Source organism: Nyctereutes procyonoides, unplaced genomic scaffold (genome assembly GCF_905146905.1).
Source record: "Nyctereutes procyonoides isolate TBG_1078 unplaced genomic scaffold, NYPRO_anot_genome, whole genome shotgun sequence".
Taxonomy (NCBI): Eukaryota; Metazoa; Chordata; class Mammalia; order Carnivora; family Canidae; genus Nyctereutes; species Nyctereutes procyonoides.
In genome coordinates this window covers 22386167-22412073 of record NW_026575117.1, presented here as the reverse complement: position 1 = coordinate 22412073, position 25907 = coordinate 22386167, and the positions used below count along the sequence as shown (strand labels likewise).

At 45.2% G+C, this 25907-nt stretch overlaps 1 protein-coding gene across 2 annotated transcripts in view; it reads right to left on the bottom strand.

Moving 5' to 3' along the window:
• Positions 1–390: 390 nt before the first annotated feature.
• The window catches only part of DSTYK (dual serine/threonine and tyrosine protein kinase), a 51782-nt gene continuing 26265 nt past the window's right edge, over positions 391–25907 (bottom strand). For both annotated transcript variants that reach the window (XM_055334179.1, XM_055334180.1), the window contains exons 3-13: positions 19887–20556; positions 15055–15287; positions 14569–14652; positions 13551–13727; positions 12579–12708; positions 11700–11856; positions 11162–11294; positions 9044–9157; positions 7564–7678; positions 5239–5373; positions 391–4808 (exon numbers count right to left, since the gene is read on the bottom strand). In XM_055334179.1, coding sequence (XP_055190154.1) covers positions 4621–4808; positions 5239–5373; positions 7564–7678; positions 9044–9157; positions 11162–11294; positions 11700–11856; positions 12579–12708; positions 13551–13727; positions 14569–14652; positions 15055–15287; positions 19887–20556 — 2136 coding nt within the window. In that variant the 3' untranslated portion in view covers positions 391–4620. The remainder of the gene's footprint in view (positions 4809–5238; positions 5374–7563; positions 7679–9043; positions 9158–11161; positions 11295–11699; positions 11857–12578; positions 12709–13550; positions 13728–14568; positions 14653–15054; positions 15288–19886; positions 20557–25907) is intronic.

The window sequence follows — 25907 nt, the reverse complement described above, 5'->3', positions numbered from 1 at the left end:
GATCCAAACAGTGGGGGTGAACCCAAATAGAAAATGCAGATATCCCAAATGCAGACAGGCCAGCATGTAGATTCCATCCTCGGATTCTCTCAAAATGAAATCGAGCAGCCAGGCTCACGCAAGTCCGTGCCGGAGACAAGGTGCAGCAAAAGGCGTGACCCCAGGATAAACTGCTATCACCCTACTTTGCCTTCCTCCCATTCTCTTTCCCACCCTTTGGCAGCGGTAACGTCAAGTACCCAGAAATCAGAGTGGCGTATGGGGGGAGCAGGACGTTCCAGCATTCTCCAAGGCAAGCTGAAAGACTTCTGACTGCAGAGGTCCCATAGAAGTGGGAGGCATCCTTCCAACCCAGGGAGGGGAGGGAAACAAAGTCAAAGAGAGGTAAACTTCAAATGTTAATGTGACCTTTATTCTACGGCACATGTGGTATGTGTGCATCCCCACAAGGATACAGAATATTCTATAAAACCAAAGCCAACCATTCAAAAGGACACTAGATGAGGGCTGAACCCATAGTCATGTCTCTTGAAAACACAACACGGTCCTGGTTGCCATATTATGGAAAGAGTACAGGAGGGAAAGCGAAAGACTGAGGTTCGTGCCAAGGTGACTTCCTCTTGTCATTGCACTTTTATTCTACACACTTAGTATGTTACACCTTTATTAACACTGTAATCGACATTAGTCCTTTAAAACAAACAAAAATATTACATTAAGATAAAAGACAACAAGCTGTCCAGACCAATTTTCTCTTCAACCCTCTGAGTCAGGTGGCCTCCCCCAATGCCGAGTGTTTGCATAGTCTCTGTGCACATCTCGGCTGGCCTGGCTGTTAACAGAGCAGATGAAGTCAAAAATAAAACCCTTTTAAGAACAGTAGTGCGACGTGCAACACCCAAAGGAGTTTGCAATACAAGTTTCCGAAGGTTACTCCCTCCTTACCCACTTTAACCCGGCACTAGCCCTAACTACTGCCCTCATTATTTAGAAGGAAAAATCCACCTTTTTTTTCTTTTGAAGAAAAAGTGGGTCATTTGATCCAGCAAATCCAAAAATCAAACTTTGAAAACTCAAAGAAAGTGACTACTCTTTTGGCGAAGGACCATTTATCCCGCTCTGAGGCAGTTTGGACTTTGGAGTTTCCCTGATTAGCCAGATGGAATACCAACCATGTGCCTTCTCTCCAAAGCAAGGCCAGAGGGAGCCTCTGAGCCCCCAGGGCTACTGTAATCACCAATCCCTCTTGGCTTCTCAGTGCTAAATAATAAGCCAAAAATTAAAAAAAAAAAAATAAAGTGTCATTCAGTGCAGTTATTATTTTGGGGCCCTGCCATCCTCAAACCCCTTCTCTCATCAGGAAAAAACTTCCAACCCCTCTTTGGCAGCTCAGCAAAGATGCTTCAAAATGCACAGGAGAGCTGACAGGTGCTAGTGGGGAGTCCTACCATTCCCCGTTTCCATCTGTGGTAGCAATATATCCTTTCCTTCACCATTTCCTTGAGTTTTAGTGTTAAAAATGAGGAGAAGCTGCTGCCTAGGCTCTGTCCCCTTGAAACTGATGGGAGTCACAAGTGATTCTCTTTGGTCTGGAAGAACCAGCACAGCCGTCCTTCCTAGAGAAGTGGAAGACTTGCTCCGTGAGCCGCTCTCTTCAGAGGATCAAGGAAGTAGGGTATGCCTGTGGAAGCCTCACCCAAACGAGCACCCCTTGACTCACGCCAGGCTGCCGGCTTCCTGGGCACAGGGTCAGCCCCTCTGGGGCCCCAGGCTCCATTTCTTGATTGCTCTGCAAGAAGGTCCCTCACTCAGTTCTGAAGTCACACAAGTGACTGGACTTCAGGCATGTTAAAAACGGCCAGGCGATCATTTTCAGGCTGGGATAAACTGCCCTAATGAAGTTGATTAGAAGGACAGAACGCAGTAGGGTCATCCACTCCGTCCTTCCTCCTCCCCCAGCCACAATCTCACCTCACCACTTGGGAGCACGTACAACCAAAGCTAGGAGGTAAAGTCTTTAGGACTTTGGTCTTGTTGAGCCTACTACAGCGCAAGTGCCCCCAGACTTCTTTGAATACCTAGTGTCTTCCCAAGTAATATACAGTACAGTACATTTCATGGCATTCCATCACTTTAATAATAATGGGTGCCAAGGAACAAAGAATCCAAAATTAGCTGACAACGTTATCAAACAAAAGCAAAGTATGTGCATGTCAGATATATGTATTCCTGCACTCAGCCCGCTGAGTGTTCAAATAACATTTCCAAATATCTCTACATGGACTTTGGCTGGCCTGGCGAGCTTCAGGAGTATCTTGCACCTTTTCTCAAAATACCTTTTTTTGTAATGAATTGTTAACACAGCTACTGTCTGACTTAGCATCTAGGCCCTCCTCAGTCAGGCAAACAAACGGAATCTGCTAGGAAACTGGTGTCTGAGGAGCAGACTGAGCTGCAGGGAAAGAGAACGCTAGGTACAGGAAAACCTACCCGCCCCGCCCCTGTCTGAATAGGGGTCGCTGCTAAGGCTCTGGAAGAATGTTAGGAATGTGGCTTCCACGCCGGAAGCCAGGCTCCTGGTTCCAGCTGGAGTCAAGGAAGACTCTCTGGAAAAGGGAATTACAGAAGACCTTTCTTGAAATTTCATACAGAACAGACACTTAGGCTGATTTTCTGGCCAGTAGACACTACTCACCTCTTCTTTTTAAACTTGAAAATCTGGCTTCCTTGGAAGCTCCATCATAGTTCTCTGGAGGGCAAACGAGTTAATGCAGACAAGAACAGAGTGACTTGAAAAAGTAAATCTATAAATGGGTATTAACAATTTTAAGAGATTCACTGGACATTCTACCAAAACAAGCCTGGAACCCATAGAACCCAAAGACACTGGTTCAGTCACTTTTATTGTTCGCAAGTGAAAAGCACTATATGAAGTTTCTGAAGGGCTCCAAGTGCTTGGAGGCTTACTATGCTCAAAAGTATCATAATCAGAGCCCAGTGCATCCAAAGGGTTAAAACTCAACTTTAAAAGTTACATGAGAAATTTCTTGTAGACGCCATTTATACTCTGTTAATGTTTAAGAGATGGTCACTCTCTCAGAAACAAGGCTACAAAATTCCAGCAGCAAATCCGCCCTTTTTCTTACACACCTACTCAGGGACCTGCTTCACAGAATTGGGGCCACGCACAGGGCAGGGACCACAGTGCTTGGAGTTAGGCAGACGGATGGAGGCTGTTCACCTCCACTGTCTACTCCTTCACCCACCTGGTATCTAAATCTAATGGACCATTTTGGTTGAGTGAGGCTTTAAGTCAACATCTGAGATGCACTGATCTTTAAATCATTCCCCTTCAGAATTTCCCTTATTATACACCCTTCCTGACAAACTCTCTAAAAGCCCAGCCCCGCACCTCCCAACTGCAAGGGAGAACCATCCCAGATGCTAACACACAGAGGTGAGAGGCACACACACACACAGAGCTATGAAAAGCATCTCTTCTCTTTCATCTGGTGCTTTTCTTCTTACGCTACATTCGAAGTAAAAAGAAGGGACAAGTTGCAAAAGAAATTTTGGTTAAAAAGCTCATCGACAGAGTTTAAAAACATCAGTGTGTTAGATTCAAACACAAAAACAGGGATTTTTGATTCTTCTAAGTTTAGAAACAGCCTGGTATCTTTCTCATAGGTTGCATGGAAGCCCATGCTTCCAGATCACTGCCCACTTCTCAGACCTCACCAGATACTCCACACCCATCAGTTTTACTCAGACACTCATCCCCAGATACCATGTTAACTGGAGTTTTCCCATCTTGAGACTAAAAAGGAGAAAATAAAAAATCAAGACAAAGGGAAGAAGAGATTCTATCTTGGAGTTAGCAGTAACTCAGAATCCAATCGCATATGTATATATATATATATATATATATATATATATACACACATACGTGTACGTACACACATTTTTTTCTTTTTGTGGCCTCTTGGTGATGTAACCATGAAACCCTTCCCCAGAAGTCAGGGATATTCAGTCCTATAAATGTAAACACGCTGGCACCGTAAGGAACTGACAGCTCTGTTTCTAGCTCCCTCACTGGGGCCTCTGCTGTTACAACCTGAGATCTCTGGTTGCAGGTAGCAGGAAGTTATTTTTTTTGCTCCTATGTTCTCACAATCCCAGAACAAAGTTCAAATTTTCTAAGGGTCCTGATGACTGGATAGAACCAAACTGCTTCTAGCTAGAGACAAAATTATGAAAATTATAGTTTTTAATACTATTGCCACCGCAGTGCCCCACCTGTCTTAGCAACACACAGTGAACAGACAATGGTACATTTGCCTCCTTTTCAGTTCTGAGCCTGGAACATTGCATTCTTCAGCATTTACACATCCTAGACAATCTTTTACTAACGAGATGGCTTGGGACATCAGTGAGCTGCTGAATGTGCCCCAACAGCCAGCCAACTCTTCACTATCCGGGAGGCAACTCTGCCTGGAAAGGTCTCAAGCTGCTCAACAAGCATCAGTTCCCTCAGGAGCTCTCTGAATAAATGTCAAATTCTTCCCATGACCAAAAGGTGAGGGGAAGGAAAGAAATAGTAAAAGAGAAAGGTCTCTGCTTTCAAGTAGAATCATCTAGTCCTCTGTTTGGTCGCTCAGAATTTGACTTGCATAGCCGCTCCATGATGCCCTGGAGCATGGGCTGGACGATGCCCAAGAGAGGTCTCTGAGACGGGTCACCGTCCCAGCAGGCTTCCATCAACTGCCAGCATTCTTCGTCAAACACAGGAAGACGTTCTGGCCGGGCCCCTGAAAAAGGCACATGGAAACAAGGTCAGAGTCGGTGAGACGGCCCGTGCAACTATAAGGCCTGACCAGCTCACAGACTGATCACCCAGGCGGGGCTCAGGAGTTCTGGCTTCAATGGCAAACACCGCAATTAGAACCTAAGAATAACGTTGACAAAAATTGGAATGCACTAGCATAGGAAGTTGAAAAACTGGAAATTTTCAAGAAAAAAAGAAAAAAAAAAACAAGAAAAAAAGCTTTCTTGAAACCATTGAGTACAATGCTGCCTGAAAGCAAAGGCTAGACTTCAGTGCCCTTCCTGGTTTCCATGACGGTGTGTGGTCCTGCAGTGGGGTGGCCGGAGCGGGTGACACGAAGCCCCCTCCAGTGCCTGCTCTCGGCCTGCTCTCAACAGGGGGAGTCAGGACAAGGTAGGGCTCCTGGCTCTTACCTCTCCGCACGTTGTTCCAGAGATGGTCTTTGCTGGCACACCTCTCAAACGCTTCAGGGAGCTTGACAGAGCCTGAGCAGATATACCAGAAGAGAATGCCGAAGGCATAGACATCGACCGAATTATCGTACTTTCCTGCAGTGAGAAAGGGTGACAGCAGTGAGCCAGGGACAGGGAGTGGCTACATCCATCCCCCATCTGCAGGGGCCTCCATGTGTTTTCTAGAGCTTTTAACATCCACTGTCTCCCCTAACAACCCAGGCAGGCAGGACTGTTTATAATGCCTTTTTTATTATACCCAAAACCATAGCCCTGAGAAATCAGTGCTAGATGGCAGGACAGCCAAGGCTAGAGCCTGACAAAGGAGGAGGACAAGCCTTTGATTTTGACAGAACAGCCAAGAAGATTCATCCTGAAAGGTCGGATTGGGAAATAAGGTTAGGAAACAGGTGGGAGGGGAGACTAGAACTGGAATATAAAGATCTTTAAAAGTTAGACAGAAAAGTCTGGAGTCAATGGACAGCAAGAAGTCCTTTATGTTTTAAGGCAAGAGGTGACACAAAGAACGTATTCTATTTTATTTTTTAAAGATTTTATTTATTTGACAGAGAGAGGATGAGCAGGGAGGAGAGGGAGAAGCAGACTCCCCACTGAGCCGGGAGCCTGACACAGGACTCGATCCAAGGTCCCCAGGATCATGACCTGAGCTGAAGGCAGATGCTTAACTAACTAAGCCACCCAGGCACCCTGAGAAAGATTCTCCTGACAGCAATAGGACTGCAGAGAAACAATCAAGGGAAGTGAAATATGAAGTAGCCAAAACAAAACAACAGCAGTAGGAATAGAAATTCTTTAAGAAGTAAATCTAGACAAAGAAAAACAATGAGCATGTGCTTAGCTGTGTGGGTCCAACCAACCCCTAACCCTCACATGCCCAGCTCCGAGAGGGGCTGGGGGCAGACTCGTGCGTGGGGCTAGTGAGAGGAGGTCGCACAGATCGCTGATTCTAACTTTCCCCACCCTGACGGGGGGTCCGCTGAGGCCTTCCCATCTGCCTCAGCAATGCCCCCTCACCATCCCCCGCCCTCTCAGGCTCAAGCCCTCGGGTCCCTGTCCAGTCCGTCTTTGCTGTCTGTCCTCAATGTCCAGGTAGTCACAGGATCCCGCCCACTCCTCCCCTGAGCTGATCTCGCACCTGGCACGCTTGTTTTGTTTCAGTGCTACTAGCAGCCTGACCCTGGAGACAAGTACCACTGCTCCGCCTACCTTGGTTCCTGCCACTTGAACCCCCTCCACCTTCTGCTGCTAAGTGAACCTTCCACGAAGATGTTTTCATCCCTCACCTGCGCAAAAGTTCAAGTTCCTTACTGCTTCCACATCAAGCCTTCACTCCTCTGGGCGGATTTCGTCTCCAAACTTGTTTGCTGTTATTCCCAATGTAGATTTCTTCCCTGTTGTGCTTACTTTTATGCTGCAATTTTCCTCATATTTCCCTTTCCCCACCCTCCAGAATGTTCTCTCCTTGGTGACACATGGTTAGATTCTAGAGCCAGAAAAACCTAGATTCCAATCCCAGCTCCATCATCTCTAGCTCAGGGTTTTGGGGTGGTTTTCTTTTTTCTTTTTTTTGGGGGGGGGTGGTTTTCTGACATTCACCAATCTGGACTTGACATTACACTGTGACGTAGGCATAAGAATGCATCACCATCACCACAGAAGTGCTGTGAAAAAGCATGCTCACACTGCCCAGTTCAAAGACCACACTTCATATGAGTTCCTTTCCCAAAGACCAATTTTTCCAGACCTGACTCAAGCTCTACCCAACATCTCACTTCTACCACAAAACTGTCAAACGTTTCAGCCTTCATGTATCGCTTGTCTGAATACCGACATCATGTTAGGTGACGCCTGTCTTAGCACCTCGTCACAGGCTGCCTTATGGCTGCTTCCTGATTACTTTACCTCTCTCAATGTATCTCTGTCATCTACAGGTTCCTTAATGATCAGGGCCAACTCCTTGCATATGGAAGTCATTCAATCAGTACTTTATGATCAATCAATTGGTAGATTATGGCAATTATGGTACAAACAGCTCAGAGAAACATCCAAAAGAAGACCTGGTGACTCCCGTGTGTGCTCTTCCTTCTCCCCACTCTCCCTTTTTTACTTTTCCCCCTACACCTACCTTAGGTTTCCCTCCTCTGCTTGTCCCCTACCTGCCCCAGACCTGTTGGTAGTACTTGTGGATACAACTTAGCCCAAAGGGTAGCACTCAGGGTTAAAGTACGGAGCCCCACTGAAGCCCACTCCCTGCCCTGAGCTTACCTGTGAAAAGTTCAGGGGCCATATGGATTGGCGTCCCCACAATGCTGCCTGACATCATGGCCTCTGGCTTGCAGAATCCCAAGTCGGTGATCTTGGCACGGTTCTGCTTGTCCAGCTGCCAACAAAGCAGGGTGAGTCAACCTGCATCTGATCCTACACACAGCACTCAGTTGCATACACAAGCTCAGAAGCAGGCCTCCCTGTCTCCGGATTCATTCCCACTACCTATCTTCTCCCCAGACTGTAAGCAACCTGATGGCAGGGGCTGTCTTTTTCATCTTTGTATACCTCACACTTAGCGTAGTGCCTGGCACATCACAGAAGCTTAGTAAGTCTTGGAAGAATGAATATGTGAAGGACATAGAGGAAAGTATTTCAGTTCCTGATTATTCTCCTCTGACCTCCAGAACCCAGGGCAGAAAGTTGCTAAGGAAAAAACTGAGGACCTCCGGTCAGCTGAAGGAAGCTGCCTGAACTTCCTGCAGTCTCCTTTCCTAAAGGACCAAGAGAATAAATTTGTGCCTCATTTGACGACTGATAAGCCTCTCAGGTTTCAGCCTATGATTTTAGGACCATCTTCCTCTTCCCCCACACCGTTGTCAGGGAATTGCTGCCAGAGACACCTCGAGGATAATCCAATACAGTTCCAAGAGGAGTACATCGGAAGGTTCTTCAGAACTGAGATACCAGGGCTGGTGGGTTCGTGACTACTTTCCCCTTTATGGTGCACTTACCCATCACAGCCCTCATCCAGCACCTCTGATCAAACCCTAAACAACAACCTGACCTGGAATCCTCAAAAATATCAACGTCACAAAAGCAAAAAAAGGGTGGAAGGCCTATCCTAAAGGACAGGTAAACATGACAACAAAGTACACTCTCTGATCCCTGGAGTGAACCCTGGATCGAAAAAGCAAACACATGAGCTGTGTCTGGGTAACTTGAAAATGTTAATATAAACTGTATATTAATTAATAGCATCATTATCAATGTTATATTTCTTTGGTGCGATAATAGTATTTAATTACCCAGAAAAATGCCGTTTTTAGGAAATACAAGCTCAAGTATTTAATGTGCTAACTGTAACTTACTTTCTATAGTTGAGTAAAAGAATGTGTGTGTATGTAAGATAGAGATAGAGAGAGAGAGAGAGAGAGAGAGAGGGACAAACCCGGGAGAAAGAGAACGTGAATCTGGATGAATGATAAGTATATGGGTCCACTGGACTACTCTGTTCCATAAGTTTACATTTTCCCAACAGTGTTGGGGAAAAAACCTTTAAGTAACATAAGCTCAGTCTATGACACGGCTTGATACTCCCCAAGCTTTACATCCAAGACGCCATCAATCCACTCCACTATCAACTCTGCTGCGTTCCTGGCAGGTACTTCCTGTGATCCAGCTCACATTTGGCAGACCCTGCAAAGGCCACTTAACCCACAGAGGCAGGGTGTTATCTCAGGGAAACAGCTCTACTTACCAGGACATTTTTTAGCTTGATATCACGGTGGACAAGTCCCTGGCTGTGCAGGAAGCGGATCCCCTCCACCACATCTAGAGCTATCTGCAGACGGGTCTCCAGCGTCAGCCCAGCCTTAGGGAGAAAAAAGGGCTCACTCATCACTAACAGGACAACTCCTCAGTCCAACGTGCTTAAAGCAGCTAAGAGTTCCTTCTGCAGGGCACCGAGGGACAGTCTGCACTAGGGCACTCAGAGGACAAAGACAGAGAAGCAGGGAGAAGAAGGGAAGAGGACAGCAGTCAGGAGAAGGAAGCCGAGGTAAAGTGAGGAAGGACAAGCTGTGCGGCCAGATAACGCCTCTTCAGTGTTGCACTCAGGACAGCCGATGACACCCAAACACGACTAGAAGAGCTGCAGTCCAACAACTGAAGGCATGAGCTCATTTCCAATCCTGGAATAAACCCTGGAACTACCCTTGAGGCTCAAAGTAGTTCTAGATCTTGGGTTGTCTGGCTGGATCAGTCAGTAAAGCATGTGACTCTTGATCTCAGGGTTGTGAGTCTAAGCCCCATGTTGGGTGTAGAGATTACTTAAAAAAATTTTTTTTAATTAAAAAAAAAAAGGGGGATTCTAGGTCTCAAGCAGATTGACTTCCGCTGCTTTTTAAGCCTGGTTAGCCAAGGTGTGGTTTTACAGATTCAAATATCAAAGTCACTCATCTTACTTTCACCGTGCCTCCAACTTAGGTCCTCTTGAATTCCAGAGAAAACTACTTCACTCATCCAAAGCTTAGCCCACTCATGGGAAAGCATCAGAAGGTGCTGAGCTTAACTCTTCTGAGATGAAGAGCTACTGGGAGAGTAATTTCCTCCAACCTATTAATTTCTCATGGCTCTTGCAATCATTTCTAGGGTTCTTGCCTTTTTTTTTAATAAAGATTTTATTTATTTATTCATGAGAGACACAGGCAGAGGGAGAAGCAGGCTCCCATGCAGGGAACCCGACGTGGGACTCGATCCCGGGTTTCCAGGATCACACCTTGGGCTGCAGGCAGCGCTAAACCGCTGCACCACTGGGGCTGCCCGGGTTCCTGTCTTATATCAGGAAGCTTCCATGTAAACTGGTACAAGACACATCAGTGAGAAGGGGCCTACCCAGATACTCTGGGGTTAGTTTCCCCAGCCCCAATCACCTGCAGTGGAGGGACCAGACAAAGGAACATCTCCATGTCCCTAGTGGTGGTTGCTATGGGTAAGGGAAACTCAACATCCCACTGAGGGTACTTCACTCAAAATGTTTCATGCATTTCAGCATTTCATGGTCTACAACAAAATTTGAATATGCAAATTCTTCATTTTGGTGTTCTAGAATTTGTTCTCAACATTTCCCTGCACATCATGTCCCCCTATTCCCAGGCAGCTGCTCCAACAGGACTAGTATTCTTCAAATGCACTGGGCATTATGCTATTCCTTCCCCCCCCCCCCCCCCCCGCTATGGTCTCTTCCTTCTACTTGCCCAAATTTTACCCATCAAGGTGGATTTATCAAACTCAAATACCAAATCTTCACAAAATAGTCACTGACTGCATGTCTCTTTAAAGTTTCTGGTGAATACATTTTCTTTAAAGTAAGCTCTATGCACAACGTGGGGCCTGAACTCATGACCCCGAGATCAAGGGCTGCATGCTCTGCAAACCAAGCCAGCCAGGGACCTCTGGCAATCACACTTTTTGATATCCCCTTACAGTGCTTTACGCAGGGTCTTATACAAAGTAGTCACTAATAAATATTTATTGACTAAACAAAAGCTGGCTTTATCCATCAAGAGCAAAAAAAGAAAGAACAGCAAAGTTACAGAACGCATTTCTGCTCTTCTGAGTAGTCTAGATTTTTACTACCACCACAAGAATTTGTGTAAGTGGTGAACTGGCAGTATTCTGGATATAAACTGGAGCTAAAAATAGATTCTGAGAAATTTTTAAGGTTTTTTTGGAAAGTAGAGTAATAAGGCTTGATTTTTCCCAACACGGTCTTGTGAAAGCTAGAAGGTCTGGATAAACAAGAAAGGATGACAGGCCAGAGAGGAGCCTGCGGATCCGGCTGCTGGCTGCGCCTCGGCCCCTTGCCCCACCTCACCTTCAGCCCCGTGTAGAGGTCCCGGTGTAGCCGCTCCATGATGAGCAGCACGGCGATGCTTGAGCCGCCGCCATAGTTGTAGTCTATGACCGAGCCGTGCAGATCCACCAAGCGCTCGTGCTTCGGCAGAGACCTGGTGGCAACCAGAGAGGCCCAGCTGCAACACTCTGGCTCCAGCGTGCACAGCGCGCCACCATGTGGGCGGGAGATACCAGGCCCAGAGGGAGGGCGAGAGAATGGCCTCCCCAGCAAGGACCGAGAATTACGGAATCTAGACATTGACAGGCCTTCTGGGCTAAGGAAGAAGTCCAAAGGAAGTTAGAGTCCGAGAAATGAGGAGAGGGGAGAGGACAGCACAGACAGGGAAGGCCTGCAGGAGAGCACGTTCCTGGGACCAACACAGAAGGATTGTCTACGACATCTTGGGACACAGGAATGGACACACGAGGTGTGGTAGGTCTCTGTACAAAATCCCTACCAGGCTTCTGGCTTCTTCTCTGGATCTTTTCCCACAGAGATGAAGGACAAGAGAACCTACCTCATGTAGTGAAACTCCAAAGCCAGGTCATTCCAGTGCTTCTCATCTGGGGGGACGACTGACTTGAGGGCACAAGGGAAGTGTCCTCCCCAGTTGTCACACAGGTATACCACACCGTACTGGCCGCGGCCCAGCTCCTGCCCTAGTTTCGGTTTACCTATAAAGTATGAAGACAGAGATAAGGCAGGAGGAATGCGAACTTGCTGGGCAACCTCCCTAAGATTCTCAGACACATGGGGAGCCCGGCTGCCTTGGTCAGTGGAGCACGTGACTCTTTATCTTGGGGTTGTGGGTTCGAGCCCCATGTTGGGTGTAGAGATGACTTAAAAATAAAATCTTGAAGACTGCATATGAAAAATATACATAAAATGTCTTGTTTAAAAAAAAAAGATTCTTAGACGTGGACCTAGGAGTAGAAAGTCATTATTACGCAAGGGGCAGAAATTCTGATGCTACTGGAAAGGAGTAGGAAGTAACCTAACTGGGACGCCTGGGTGGCTCAGTAGTTGAGCGTCTGCCTTTGGTTCAGGGCATGATCCCAGGGTCCTGGGATTGAGTCCCAATCGGGCTCCCTGTGAGGAGCCTGCTTCTCCCTCTGTCTATGTCTCTGCCTCTCTCTCTGTGTCTCTCATGAATAACTAAAAAAATCTTTAAAAAAATTAACCTAACTGATCTGATTTAAATAAACATCAGTCATGTTGTCTGAACTGTGTAAATAACAGGACCAAATAGACTTTAGGGATTTAAAAACACATCAGGGGATGCTGAGGCAGCTTTGCAAGAAAGCAGCTTTAGCCACTGGGATTCTCCAAGGTGAACATGAGAATGTCAGGTATCTAGAACCTTCTTCCCATTTACTTGGGAAAAACAAAGACTCACGATGTAGCAAGACATCCTGTAAAGAACGGCTTTCCAGAGAAAGGCGAGCCAGGCGTGGGGCGTGATCTTTCCGAACCTTCAACCACAGATCTTCTGTTTTCTCCAACCGACCTGAGTGGCCAGCTTCTAGCTGGGAGGGAAACCAAAAAAAAGTCATGTGATTTATCAAGTCCCCAGTTTGGCTTCCTCACCTATTATATGAGGTAATAACAGCTGCTTCCTAAGGGTAACCGTGAGGGTTACACAAGATGTCCTAACATGGCTCAGAGACTGGTGCACAGTTGAGCTCTCAGGAAAGAATAGCTGTTTCTCCTGGATGTAGAACCATATCTCCACACCCTCCCCTCTACATATGTACACACATACACACCTGCACACACATACACCGAGGGGACAAGCAGATGTCACATAGTTGCTAATCAGTATGAAAGTTACAAAATCATCCCTTCCTTTGACTCATTCTTAAAATACTAAGTAACTTAAATAAAATTCCTACCCCTTTATTTTCATTCCGCACTCAGTGAAATGGGGACAAATTAACTGAGTTTCGCCTCCATGTTCCCTGGAGGTAGAAAATCTCCACATGAAAATTTATTTTTCTTTAAAGATTTTATTTATTTATTTGAGAGAGAGAGAGAGAGAGAGAGAGAGAGAGAGAGAGAGAATGTGCACACAAGCAGCGGGAGCAGCAGGCAGAAGGAGAGGGAAAAGCAGGCTCTCTGTGGAGCAGGGAACCCAATGCAGGGCTGTATCCCAGGACCCTGGGATCATGACCTGAGCTGAAGGCAGATGCTTAATCGACTGAGCCACCCAGGTGCCCTGAAAAATGTACTGATGAAACTTCTTGTAACATAATATTATCATTTAACAGACAGGAAGAAAATATACTGATGATTTTATAGAAATTATTAAGAGCAGTGGGCAAAATATTCCCCACCAGACAGGTTCTTCTCTCTCTTCCCACATACCCACCTGCCTCAAGGAGGCTGCAAAAGCCTCGTGAGAACTGTTGAGCCGAGTTCGGAACTGGCTGCAGATGCTCTTGGCTAACTTGGAGGCACTGAGGCTCTCGATGGCTTCCTGGGCTACCTTCCTCTTCCACTCCAGCGTGATGGCAGGTGGGCTTACCCACGTGATGCGCTGGATGATCTGCAGGATGAAGTCAGGAAAAACACTCATGGGTGGGAGACAGGAGCCACCAAAAAGAACCAACACCCTTCCTTGAGGGGCTAGCCACGCATTAGGAGTAGGCCATTAAGAAAGGAGCCACGTGAAGGCAAGATTCATCATTCAGGGCTCAGACCAAGGGAAAGCATCAAAGAACACTAGGCCTAGTCTACATGCTCACAAACCCTCATGACTATGGTCAGTGCCGGGGGGGGGGGGGGTGCTGATAATTCCCTTTCTGAACTCAGCATGGAATAAGAGTCTCGGGGATCCCTGGGTGGCGCAGCGGTTTGGCGCCTGCCTTTGGCCCAGGGCGTGATCCTGGAGACCCGGGATCGAATCCCATGTTGGGCTCCCGGTGCATGGAGCCTGCTTCTCCCTCTGCCTGTGTCTCTGCCTCTCTCTCTCTCTCTCTCTGTGACTATCATAAATAAATAAAAATTAATTAAAAAAATCAAAAAAAAAAAAAAAAAAGGAATGAGTCTCACATCAAATTCCAGAAAAGAAACCACACAAATGGCCTCTGGCAACAACGCCTGGTTCTGAGAAAACATTTAGGTTGGGGAAAAGAAAGACTATGAAGAAGCTAGTGAAGGAGGGTCTTATGGCTGCATAAAATTTCATTTAAATGCATCACTTTAGTCATTAAAGGGGCAGTGTTCCTAATTATTTCAGAACAGGCATAACCAGAACTCTCCTAAGAAGCAAAGCCAGGACAAATGGCCACCCTACACCAACCAAATGTCCTACACACCAGTCGTTACTGGAGTGACCAAGGTTCATGTAAGCCAAGTGGGGGTGGAAAATGTCTAATAAGCTCCACCTGTTTGATTTGCTCCCACAGCATCCTTGTAACCGAGGACCCTGAGTGAAATGTAACTTCAACGTGATAGGCGGCATTTAAGATCTGAAAGACAACATACAAAAGAAAATCAGTATGCCCTGGGTAGAGTGGCCGATTAAAAAATCTGATAAGTAATATTTACTTAAAGCACAGAGCCCAGTTTCAAGGTTGCCAAATACATCCTTCCATAAATGTGCAGAGTCAATGCAGGTTGATCATCCATTTTGTCTCTTTGGGCCCCTTTATTCGATCTGCACCATCCTGCATATTGCCTTAACTGCAATTTTGCAGTTCACCAGCACCTGTGACAGGCAGTCGTCATGCGATGGGAAAACCAAATAAAATTCAAACTCAGTGGGCAAAAAGGTGGAAGGGAAATTCCTGGCTAAACTGGGGTTGGGCTTAGGTGTGGGTTCTATTTCATGTGCTATCTGTGACATGGTGTCTTAGCCAGTCTTCCAGTACCTGTTTGAGATAATTACTGGTGATGTGAATGGAGACATCCTGGGACTTCTCCAGGCTCTGCAGACAGCGTTCCAGGGTGCCCACGAAGCTCTCGCGCAGGTAATCCACCGAGCTGATCAGCTTGTTGGCCACAGCCTGATTGAGCCGAGAGATGATGAGCTCCTGGATCTGCCGGATGCAGCACTTGAGTTCTCTGGTGCCCACGGCCTCTCCGTTCTCAGGGACGATGACATCTACGGGGGCAAAGAAAGAAGCCAGTGGGCTGTGAGGGGAAGGAAGGGCAGGCACTCAGAATAAAGGCCTCTCCCAATCAAAGCCAAGGAGCCACCATGATGATGGCTATAAACACAGAGCTGGCTGACAAATGCTGACCCTCAGCGTGATCGGGGGCCACATGGTCCTCTTCTACTCAGGGCATCTAAGAGTACTGAGAAGGAACAGCTGCATCTAGAATGAGCCTATTGATTTTGTCAGCTTTTATGTCACATTTATAGCACGGTAGGAACATTTATTGAGTGCAGACTATTAGAAAGGCACCATAATAATTTCATGTATGTAATCAAATTTAATCCTCACAACATTGTCAGATGGGGGTTACTGGTCATATTTCATAGGTCAGGAAACAGCCTCAAAGAGAGGACAGAGGGGGCACTGGGAAGGAGATGGTATAGTTAGGAAATAATACAACTAGCATTTGAACCCAAAGCCATGGACTGCAGAGCCTTGGATCTTTGTAACATTTCACACTATGGAAAAATTCAAGAGTCAGGGATTCAATGCCAATCAATTACTAAATAAAAAGTAAAACTGAAATGTCGTTACCACCCTGCTACCTCCAAGAATTAGAAATCTGTTCTGCAAGTCAAAGGACAGAACTAAGGGAAGACCAATTACCTGCAAAAACCCCACTTCGAGAAAGGCACTTTCATGTCTACTGTGGGAATTTAAATTAGTGCTGCCTCTTTGTAGGAAATCTCATAATATCTATCAAAAAATTTTTGTTTAATCAAACAACTAACAAAAATATCTACATACCCTTTGACCTAACTATTCTGCTTCTAAGAATTGTTTTTCTAGAAATATACCTACACAAGTCCCAAAGATATGTATGTAAATGATAATGCAGTAGAGTTTGTAATAGCAAAAAAGAAAAAAGAAAGAGCCCAAATGAAAAAAAAAAAAAAAGAAAGAGCCTAAATGTACATCAATAGGGGTATAGTTAAATAAAACCAGGTGCATCTATTAGAAGATAAATCCATATGTACGTTTTTGGGAAGATCTCTAACCTGTGAGTTCAGTGAAAAAGCAAAGGGCAGATAAGCATATGAAGGAAAACTAAGTGGCTGGAGGACAGTAGCTTTATACCTCTAAGTGAAGTACTATGTATGTAGATATTATCTTTTAAAAAATGCATTTTCTAGAGTATATATGTAATATAGCTGACATGCACACATTACCTTTAAGATTTGTATTTATTTATTTGAGAGAGAGAGAGAGAGGGAATGTGCACACACATGCATGCAAGCACAGGAGCAGGGGGAGGGGCAGAGGGAGAGGGATAACCAGACTCACTGCCAAGCGGGGAACCTGCCATGGGGCTCTATCCCAGAACCCTGAGATCATGACCTGAACTGAAGTCAGACACTTAACCAATTGAGACACGCAGGAGCCCCCAACATTACCTTTATTTTAAAACAAAAACCAGGGACACCTGTGTGGCTCAGTAGGCTAAACATCTGCCTTTGGCTCAGGTCATGATCCTGGAGTCCTGGGATGAAGACCCATATTGGGCTCCCTGTTTAACGGGGAGTCTGCTTCTCCCTCTGCTCCTCACCTGACTCAAGCTCTCTCTCTCTTTCTCCCCCTCAAATAAATAAATACAATCTTTTAAAAAATAGTAAAACAAAAACCAGTACCAGAAATCTGGCTTCTTAGGCTATGTGGTAGCTCTCTTCTAAATCTACTTATCATTGCCTCAAGGATCCCCAAAAGAGAACTTAGAACAAGGTGAAGAAGCAGACATGGAAGTCCTCATACACAGCTAAGTAGGAAAGTGACTTCGCAAATCTACCATGTAGTTAACCGGGCCAGATGTTTGATCTATTTGTTCTCAGCTCCCCCCACATCTGTGAAACTAACTACTGCATCCCAGGCCCCAGACATGGTACACCTGGTACATAATAAACTACCAAATATTTCACAGTCTGTCCGACCTACCTGCTGGCCCACCCTTTATCACATGCACTGTGATGCCAGCGCTGGTGCTCCAGCATCTTAAGTTGGTCAGAAGGCTTCTTAGCTCTTCACTGCAAGTCTTCCCCACAGTGGGAATTCACCAAAGAGTTCTCTCTGCTCATCTTTAGAAAGACCTCTAAGAAATAAGGCATCCTGTGCCTGCTCAAGTGGACTCTGCTTCCTCTGTGACGCTGCCATACACCATCATTCACACGCTCATTCACACTCCAAAGAGGTGGTGTACAGAAACTCTCTGTTACCTGTTCTGAGAAGATGATAAACCAGATCCTGTTCTCCCACATCTCCAGGATTTTATTTTATTTTTTTAAGATTTTATTTATTTATTTATTTATTTATTTATTTATTTATTATAGACAGAGAGAGAGAGAGAGAGAGAGAGAGAGAGAGGCAGAGACACAGGCAGAGGGAGAAGCAGGCTCCATGTTGGGAGCCCGACGCGGAACTCGATCCCGGGACTCCAGGATGGCGCACTGGGCCAAAGGCAGGCGCTAAACCGCTGAGCCACCCAGGGATCCCGATCTCCAGGATTTTAGATGCCAGTCAGAAGAACATAAATAATTGCAATAAAAGAAAATGAAATACGCCAGAAATTTCAGGTATGCATGAAACGTGGTGGGAGTTCAGACGGATGCGATCACTATTAGCTAAGAAAACTAAAGACACCTTCAGGAAAAATGCTATTTAGAAGAGGCCTTGAAGGGTAGGAGAATTTAGAAATTCACAAATAAAAGACCTTTTGGGTTCAGAGCAGGACAGGAGCAGGCAGCTGGAGGACAGCAAGCAGTCCAGAGCTACTGAAATCGGAATTTGCGGAAGGTGCCCAGGGGGAAACAGGACTGGGAAAGCTGCGCAGGGTTAGGCTTTGGAAGATCTGTAACACTAGGCTAAGAAGTCCCAACTTAGTCTACAGGAACAGGGAGCCAATGCAGAGGAGGTGGAGAAAGGAGAGAAAGATGTCTGGGGGAGCAATACGTAATAGCAGTTCAGGGTGACCAAAGAGGAGAGGGGACCAGAATAGTAAAGGCAGATATGAAATATGAAAGACAATGCATCGGGACTCGGCTGCTGACGGGATGCGGGCACAAGGGACAGCTAAGAGTCGAAGACCACACCGAAGTGCTGAAACTGGTTACCAGGAGGATGGTAGTGGCAGTGTCTGGGAACACCGTCAGAGGCAATAAAGCACGGAAATTCAGAGTCTGGACTCAGGATCAGACCGTTAGTTTCAAACTCTCCTTTACTTTTCAGTAGCTGTGACCTTGAGCAAATTACTTAACCTGCCTAAGCCTCAGTTCTCTCATCAAGAAGACGGCAATATGCAGAATCCACATAGGGGACTGAAGAAAAAACTGATGCTAGATCCCATGTGAGAAATGGTGACTAAGGGGATCCCTGGGTGGCACAGCGGTTTGGCGCCTGCCTTTGGCCCAGAGCACGATCCTGGAGACCCAGGATCAAATCCCACATCGGGCTCCCAGTGCATGGAGCCCGCTTCTCCCTCTGACTATGTCTCTGCCTCTCTCTCTCTCTCCGTGACTATCATAAATAAATAAATAAATAAATAAATAAATAAATAAATAAATAAATAAATAAATAAATAAATAAAATTTAAAAAAAAAGAAACTTCTTGTGGGTTTCTTATTAAAAAAAAAAAAAAGAAATTGTGACTAATCGGTCTGGAGTGCTTTGGGGGGTGATCGCAAACATCTCAATTTTCAAAGCCTCCCAGGAGATCTGGATGTACAGTCATGAGTGAGAACTTCAAGGGTAACTTGCAAACCACATCACTTTAATTAATAGGTGGTAGGGCTAATGTTCCTGCAGGGAGGTTTATAGAGCAATCAGTATACAAAGTCAGCCGCATCTAAACTTCAGCCCTAAAAGACCCGACTAATCATTTTGGCCCAGTTTTGTTAACAGCCATTCATAAGGGGTGCCTGGATGGCTCAGTCAGTTGGGCACCTGCCTTCCTCTCAGGTCATGATCCCATGGTCCTGGGATCGAACCTTGTGTCAGGCTCCCTGCTCTGTGGGGAGCCTGCTTCTCCCTCTCCCTCTGCCTGACACTCTGCCTGCTTGTGCTCTCTCTCTAGTCAAATGAATAAGATCTTAACAACAAAAACAAAAAAACAGCCATTCATGAAGAATGGGACTGAAAAGATGACTTTGGGAAATACTCCTAAGCTGGGTTTCAGGAGCAGCCTAGAAAGAAGAACCATCACACACACACAAAAAGAACCAATAAGGAAGCATGGGCCATGCCAAAGGTTAAAGCCAAGGTTAAAGCATGACTTAGTAACATTTTCCAGCTCCATCAACTTCAAGGGGATACAGATACAAACTAGAGATTAAAGACCGCTATTAGGATGAACTTACCAACCCCGGGAAGGAACAACAGTAGAATCTTCCAGGAAGGCCTCTGGCTAAGTGATTTAAGGTGGGCTCCTACTAATGACAGTTAGGTTTATGAGATTCTCCTGAGTTTCCTTCAGAATTAATGAGACTCAATTTCCAGCTAGAAAAGGGTTAAAGAATCCTGTGGTCCGAGCAGCCCACATCAAGCTCTCTGGGACCTACCTTTAAATTCCATGTTGGCAGCATCATCCAGAAGTTCCTCCTTCATGGTATTAAGTGTCTCAACAATCATGTCCTTCATTTCCTCCTGCTTTCGGTTGGCAATATTCATCAATGATTCATACAATTCATTTTCCTTTTTTCGAGTATACTCCAGACGTTTGGGAGTGATCTGCAGGTCCCGCTGCATGTCAAAGGCCTGGTTAATAAAGATGTCGAGGCAGTGGCAGTGCACCCGGTTCAGGGCCTTGGCTGCGTCCACCAGGTGAGTCTGTAGCACCTGGTGAGAAAATGTGCTCAAGTGTCTCAGTTTCTCACTCTGCTCCACCAACATGCTCTGAGCTTTAGTGTCTTGGCCAGGGACCCCACAGTTGCAGTGACTGCTGCTCAGATAGCCCAGGTCCATCAGCTGGTGATGGAGGGGTGATCTTTCATTCTCTGTTCTTCTGGTAGATGAGGCAATGATCTCCGAGCCCAGCTTCGGCACTTTGAAAAAGAATATGGGAAAGGAGAAATACTTTCGGATTTCCTGAAGTTCTTGCTCATCTCTCTCAGACAGTTCGTCTTTGTGGAGTGCATAGGTTATCACAGGCAAGAAATCGTTCACCAAGTCACCCAGAACATCCACTGCAGGCCGGAGGCCTTGGCACGGTGCTACCACAATGTCCACATCCTGGAAGGGGAAGGGAGGTTCATATCAGCACTTCCAGGTCAGAACCAATCCAGGGCCTCCCCAAAGTCCCACACTGAGACCAAAATCCAGATCTGTGACTAGGCAGTGGGGCTTCGGTTTGCCCCAATCACTTGTTGCCTCCTTCCTGGGTTCCCAACACTCCCTGCTGCAGCCTAAGAGGCAGACACTCATCTAGAGAGAGTGAGAATAAAGTCCGTAGAAAGGATGGCAGTCTCTTTAGTCATTTCAGATAAAAAGACTTGAGTCCCTGGCTTCCTTTGTGTTTGGGAACGCACTGATGCCCTCAGATGAAGGGGTAAGACAAACAATGGAATGAGAAAGAATGGATGTGGGAATGATCAGATCGGGATTGAGGCTGCCTGGAACATTCTTCCCATTCTCATTTTTGCTCATACTCCCAGCCACATTTCTAAGGTGGCTAATTCCCAAGCAATCTTCCAATCTCCCTGTGTACGCTTGTCACACCCTTAGTCTTTCCTAGTACACAATCCCAAGCACTTTCTATTTCTCCTTTCCTTAATGTTCAACACATTTAGGGATGCCTGGGTGGCTCAGCGGTTGAGCATCTGCCTTCAGCTCAGGGCATGATCCTGGAGTCCGTCTCTCTCTCTCTCTCTGTGTGTGTGTCTCATGAATAAATAAATAAAAACTTTTAAAAAATGTTCAACACATTTATAAAATTATTTAAAACCCATTTTTTAGGGCGCCTAGGCAACTCAGTTAAGTTAACCAGACACTGGTTAAGTGTCTGCCTTTGGCTCAGGTCATGATCCCAGGTTGAGTTCCCTGCTTGGCGGGGAGCCTGCTTCTCCCTCTCCCTCTGCCTGCTTGTGCTCTCTTTCCCTCTCATTCTCTGTCAAATAAATAAAATCTTTAATAAATGAACAAACAAATAAATAAAAAGTCATTTTTTTCCCCAATACCCTGTCAATGCTTTTGAGGGCAGGGACCATGTCTACCTTATTAACTGTGGTAAACTCCAGTGCTTAACACACAGTCCTCAACATTGTTGAATCAATCAAGCAACAAACTAAGCCGGGTTTGCCAAACATTATTACCGTCCTATTCTAAAGGTTTGAAGGCATCCCAAAGTCTTAGCCACCTAAGTCTTGGTAATATAATACCTTTACTTTCATGATCACTTGGTATGACAGAGACTAAGGTTTGCCCATCCAATACTTAGCCTCTGCATTATCGGGAAGGCAATGGCCTTTACAGACTGAAAATAAGTGGGTGGGCTTTCAGGAAAGCCTTTTCTCTTTTCTTTCTTTTTTCTTTTTTTTTTTTTTAAGATTGTATTTATTTATTTGACAGACAGAGAGAGCATGCACAAGCTGGGGGTAGTGGGTAGAGCCAGAGGGAGAGGGAGAAGAAAGAAGGCTCCTGGCTGAGCAAGGAGCCTGACTGCAGGGCTGGATCAGTGGACCCCCAGAGCTACTTCACTATCCTAGCTTCAGATTTCTTTCATGTGCAGGGGTGGGGGGGGGGTGGAATTAACTTCTATCTTGTTTAAGCAAGCCCAGTTTTCTGATTGTCTGTTACATATGACCAAACCCAATCATAACTGTTATAGCCAAGATCCTAAAGTGAGTTTCAAGTATGATTTTTGGTTTAGAAACAAACCTCTACAGGTCATTTTATAGCCAATAGTTTTTACTTTGTGTTCTACTTCTTTCCTGAGGATCCTGAGGCACTTAAAGAGCATATAGTTCTATCCATAGGTTGCTCATCTATATCTTTGAAATAGTCTACTCTGCCTGGCATTCCAGACCTAAAGGTCAACTTGGAAACTCGTGCCTGTATCACCATTGTATGCACACCAAGTGGGATGTCTTTAGGGATCTACAAACTCAAAATCAATCCTCCACAGAATTCAAGCACATTTTACAGAACTATAAAAGAATTTAACACAAAACTGTCAAAATTGTGTCCTTAACATTTATCAGATGTTGAAAATGTACTTATTTAAAATGTAAAACATATGCAATTATTTCTTTTCTTTCAGACTCATATTGTTTTCATTCTTTATTTAGTATTTTTGATGAAAAAAAATTATTTTATTTATTTTTTTAAAAGATTTATTTTTTATTTATGATAGACATAGACAGAGAGAGAGAGAGAGAGGCAGAGACACAGGAGGAGGGAGAAGCAGGCTCCATGCCAGGAGCCCGATGCGGGACTCGATCCCGGGACTCCAGGATCACGCCCCGGGCCAAAGGCAGGCACTAAACCGCTGAGCCACCCAGGGATCCCCCGAAAAAAAATTTTTTTTAAATAAAAACCTAGGACCTTTTTTTTTTTTTAATTTTTTTTTAATTTATTTTATGATAGTCACACAGAGAGAGAGAGAGAGGCAGAGACACAGGCAGAGGGAGAAGCAGGCTCCATGCACCGAGAGCCCGACGTGGGATTCGATCCCGGGTCTCCAAGATCGCGCCCTGGGCCAAAGACAGGCGCCAAACCGCTGCGCCACCCAGGGATCCCAAAACCTAGGACCTTTTCCTTTTTGATCTCCTTCCCTAGAAAGTAAGAAAGGCTGGGAAATGCCAGCCTATTGTTTCATGTACCGTGTGTGTGTGTGTGTGTGTGTGTGTGTGTGTGTGTGTGTGTGAGAGAGAGAGAGAGAGAGAGAGAGAGAGAGAGAGAGAGAGAGATCTCCCATCCCCAAAAAAGCTTTACAAAGATCTCATCTTTTTCCCCAATAAAGAACCAGTAAGTTTAATTCTAAGGTAGATCACTTGTTATTTGGCTGGCCACTCTGAACTTCCCAAAGCTAAAAGTGCTTTTAGCATCTCATCATCTCTAATTTGAGCTAAAGATCCAGCTACTTTCCATCCAAGACTAGGCCAAGAAGAAATCTGCTGTTTCATCTAAGCCTTGAATTGCATGAAATGTTTTCTGGTTGGTAGACTAGTCTGACACTCATCCCACTGTTCAAAACAAACCTCCTTTCACTACCCTGAGTCACACTGCTAGAGTATGAATCACTTCATGAGGCATATTCAAAAAGTGGGTAAGAACTTTTAAGGCTTAGAGTAGAACACGCAATTGCCTAAATGCCAATGTTACAATACATATAATAATTTGATAAAGACTAGGAGAGAATCCTAAAAAATGAAACATTACAGTAAGGTAGAGAACTATAGGTGAAAATGTTTTTTAAAATATTTATTTTAAAGTTGCAAACCAGGGCACTTGGATGGCTCGGTTGATTAAGCCTCTGCCTTCAGTTTAGTTCATAATCTCAGGGTCCTGGGATCAAGCCCCGCACTGGGGCTCCCTGCTCAATGTAAGTCTGCTTCTTTCTTTCCCTCTGCCTCCTCCTCACAACTCATGCGCACAAGCTCTCTCTTTCTCAAATAAAATCTTTAAAACAAAAATAAATAAGTAAAGTTGCAAACCATTTTTAAAGATATAAACCAGGACACCTGGGTGGCTCAGTGGTTGAACATCTGCCTTTGGCTCAGGGTATGATCCCAGGGGTCCAGGGATTGAGTCCCCATCGGCCTCCCAGTGAGGAGCCTGCTTCTCCCTTTGCCTATGTCTCTGCCTCTGTGTGTCTCTCATGAATAAAGAAAAACTTAAAAAAATATATATATAAATCAATCTAATTTATTACAGGAATATCAAGAGAAGAAAGCCTAAATAAGCAAACCAAAATACGAGGTATTTTCTAAATAGAAAATTGTCAGGAATAATTTTGTTTGCTTGTTTATAACAGATTTTCTTAAAATTCTTTTTTTAATGTTTTATTTATTTATTTGAAATAGAGAGTGAGAGAGAAAAAGCAGGAGCCAGGGGGCAGAAGGAGAAGCAGGCTCCTCACTGATCACAGAGCCTGAAGTGAGGCTCAATCCCAGGACCTCGGGATCACGACCTGAGCTGAAGACAGACAATCAACTGAACCACCCAGGCACCTCAATTTTCTTAAAATTCTAAAATAAATTTCTAGGTTTTCTTCAAAGAACCATTTTGTGTGCACAAACACCAAAAGCTGTGGGGTCCACTTGCAGAACCAATATCCTTCCTAGGAGACTGCTGACTTTATTTGCTCACAGGTACAAATTCACTTAAGAAAGGAACAGGAAGCGCCTGGGTGGCTCAGCCAGTTAAGCGTCTGCTTTTGGATCAGATTATGATCCTGGGGTCCTGGGATCAAGCCTTGCACTGGGCGCCAGCCTCGCACTGGGCTCCCTGCTCAGTGGGGAGTCTGCTTCTCCCTCTTCCTCTACTGCTCCCCATTTGTGCTCCCTTGCTCCCTCCGTCAAATAAGTAAATTAAAATCTTTAAAATAAATAAATTAACAAAAATGGATTCAGGGCTTTCTAATGGCAGGTACTGTTCGATATACTGGCACCTAGAAAGAACCTGTTCACTCCTAAATATATCTTGTACTAAACAAAAAAGGATAGAAAACAATACCACGCTTGTTCTTCTCCATTCCCCAGTGAATTAATGTGTGCAGTTGGTCTCACCGTGCTGATGACCGTGAGCACTGGGAGCCAGGCAGAAAGAGCCTCCTGCCTGACATCCTGGCAGCGGTACAAACCAGACTGGAATGTGCTATGTGATTCGGTGACACTTGGGGTGAAGGATGACTCATCCCTGACAGTTATAAACAAAAAGGGAAGCCAGCACTGTCTCCTGGAGACAAGGAGTGAAAAAGTAACAATTAATATAGAGAGGATGAGCCAGGCCTGTTCTGGGCCCTATTATGGCCACCTGAGAGGGAGGCCTGACCTTGGACGGTTTTCTAAAAGGCTATTGGCCATCGTAGCACCTAGAATGGTGCTTGGCACTGTGTAAGCATCCAAGAAATACGTGTGGAATGAATGGATGAATAAATGACACCTTCACTACCTGCTCAAAACCATTTTCAATACTCATATGTAAAACTTCCTATCTTTCAACCCATATCCCACACACTTAGTTACAACTGCTGTTTGCCTCCTCCTCCAAGAATAAAGTGGTGAATAAGCATTTTGCTCCTAACTGACTCAGGGAAAAAGAATCTCGGGGAATAAGAGTATCCCCAGAATTCCCAGTGGGAGTCACAGTGAACTCCTAAAGAGATTTCTCTCATAGAATGCATTCTGCACAAATCTATGGAATCTACAGAGGTTGGTGTGCCAATCATCAATTTTCTCAGAAAAGATTAAGAGAATGAACAGAAAGGAGACTGTTACTCTGCAAACACTAGAACTGCCCTCTTAGGTTTTGTCTTTGATATAAAATGACATTACCTTAAATGCCAAGAAGAAATCGCTTGATCGCTGAAGAAGCCTGACCACTTCCTAAAAGCACTGGCTCTTATGGCTCATGGCACATCC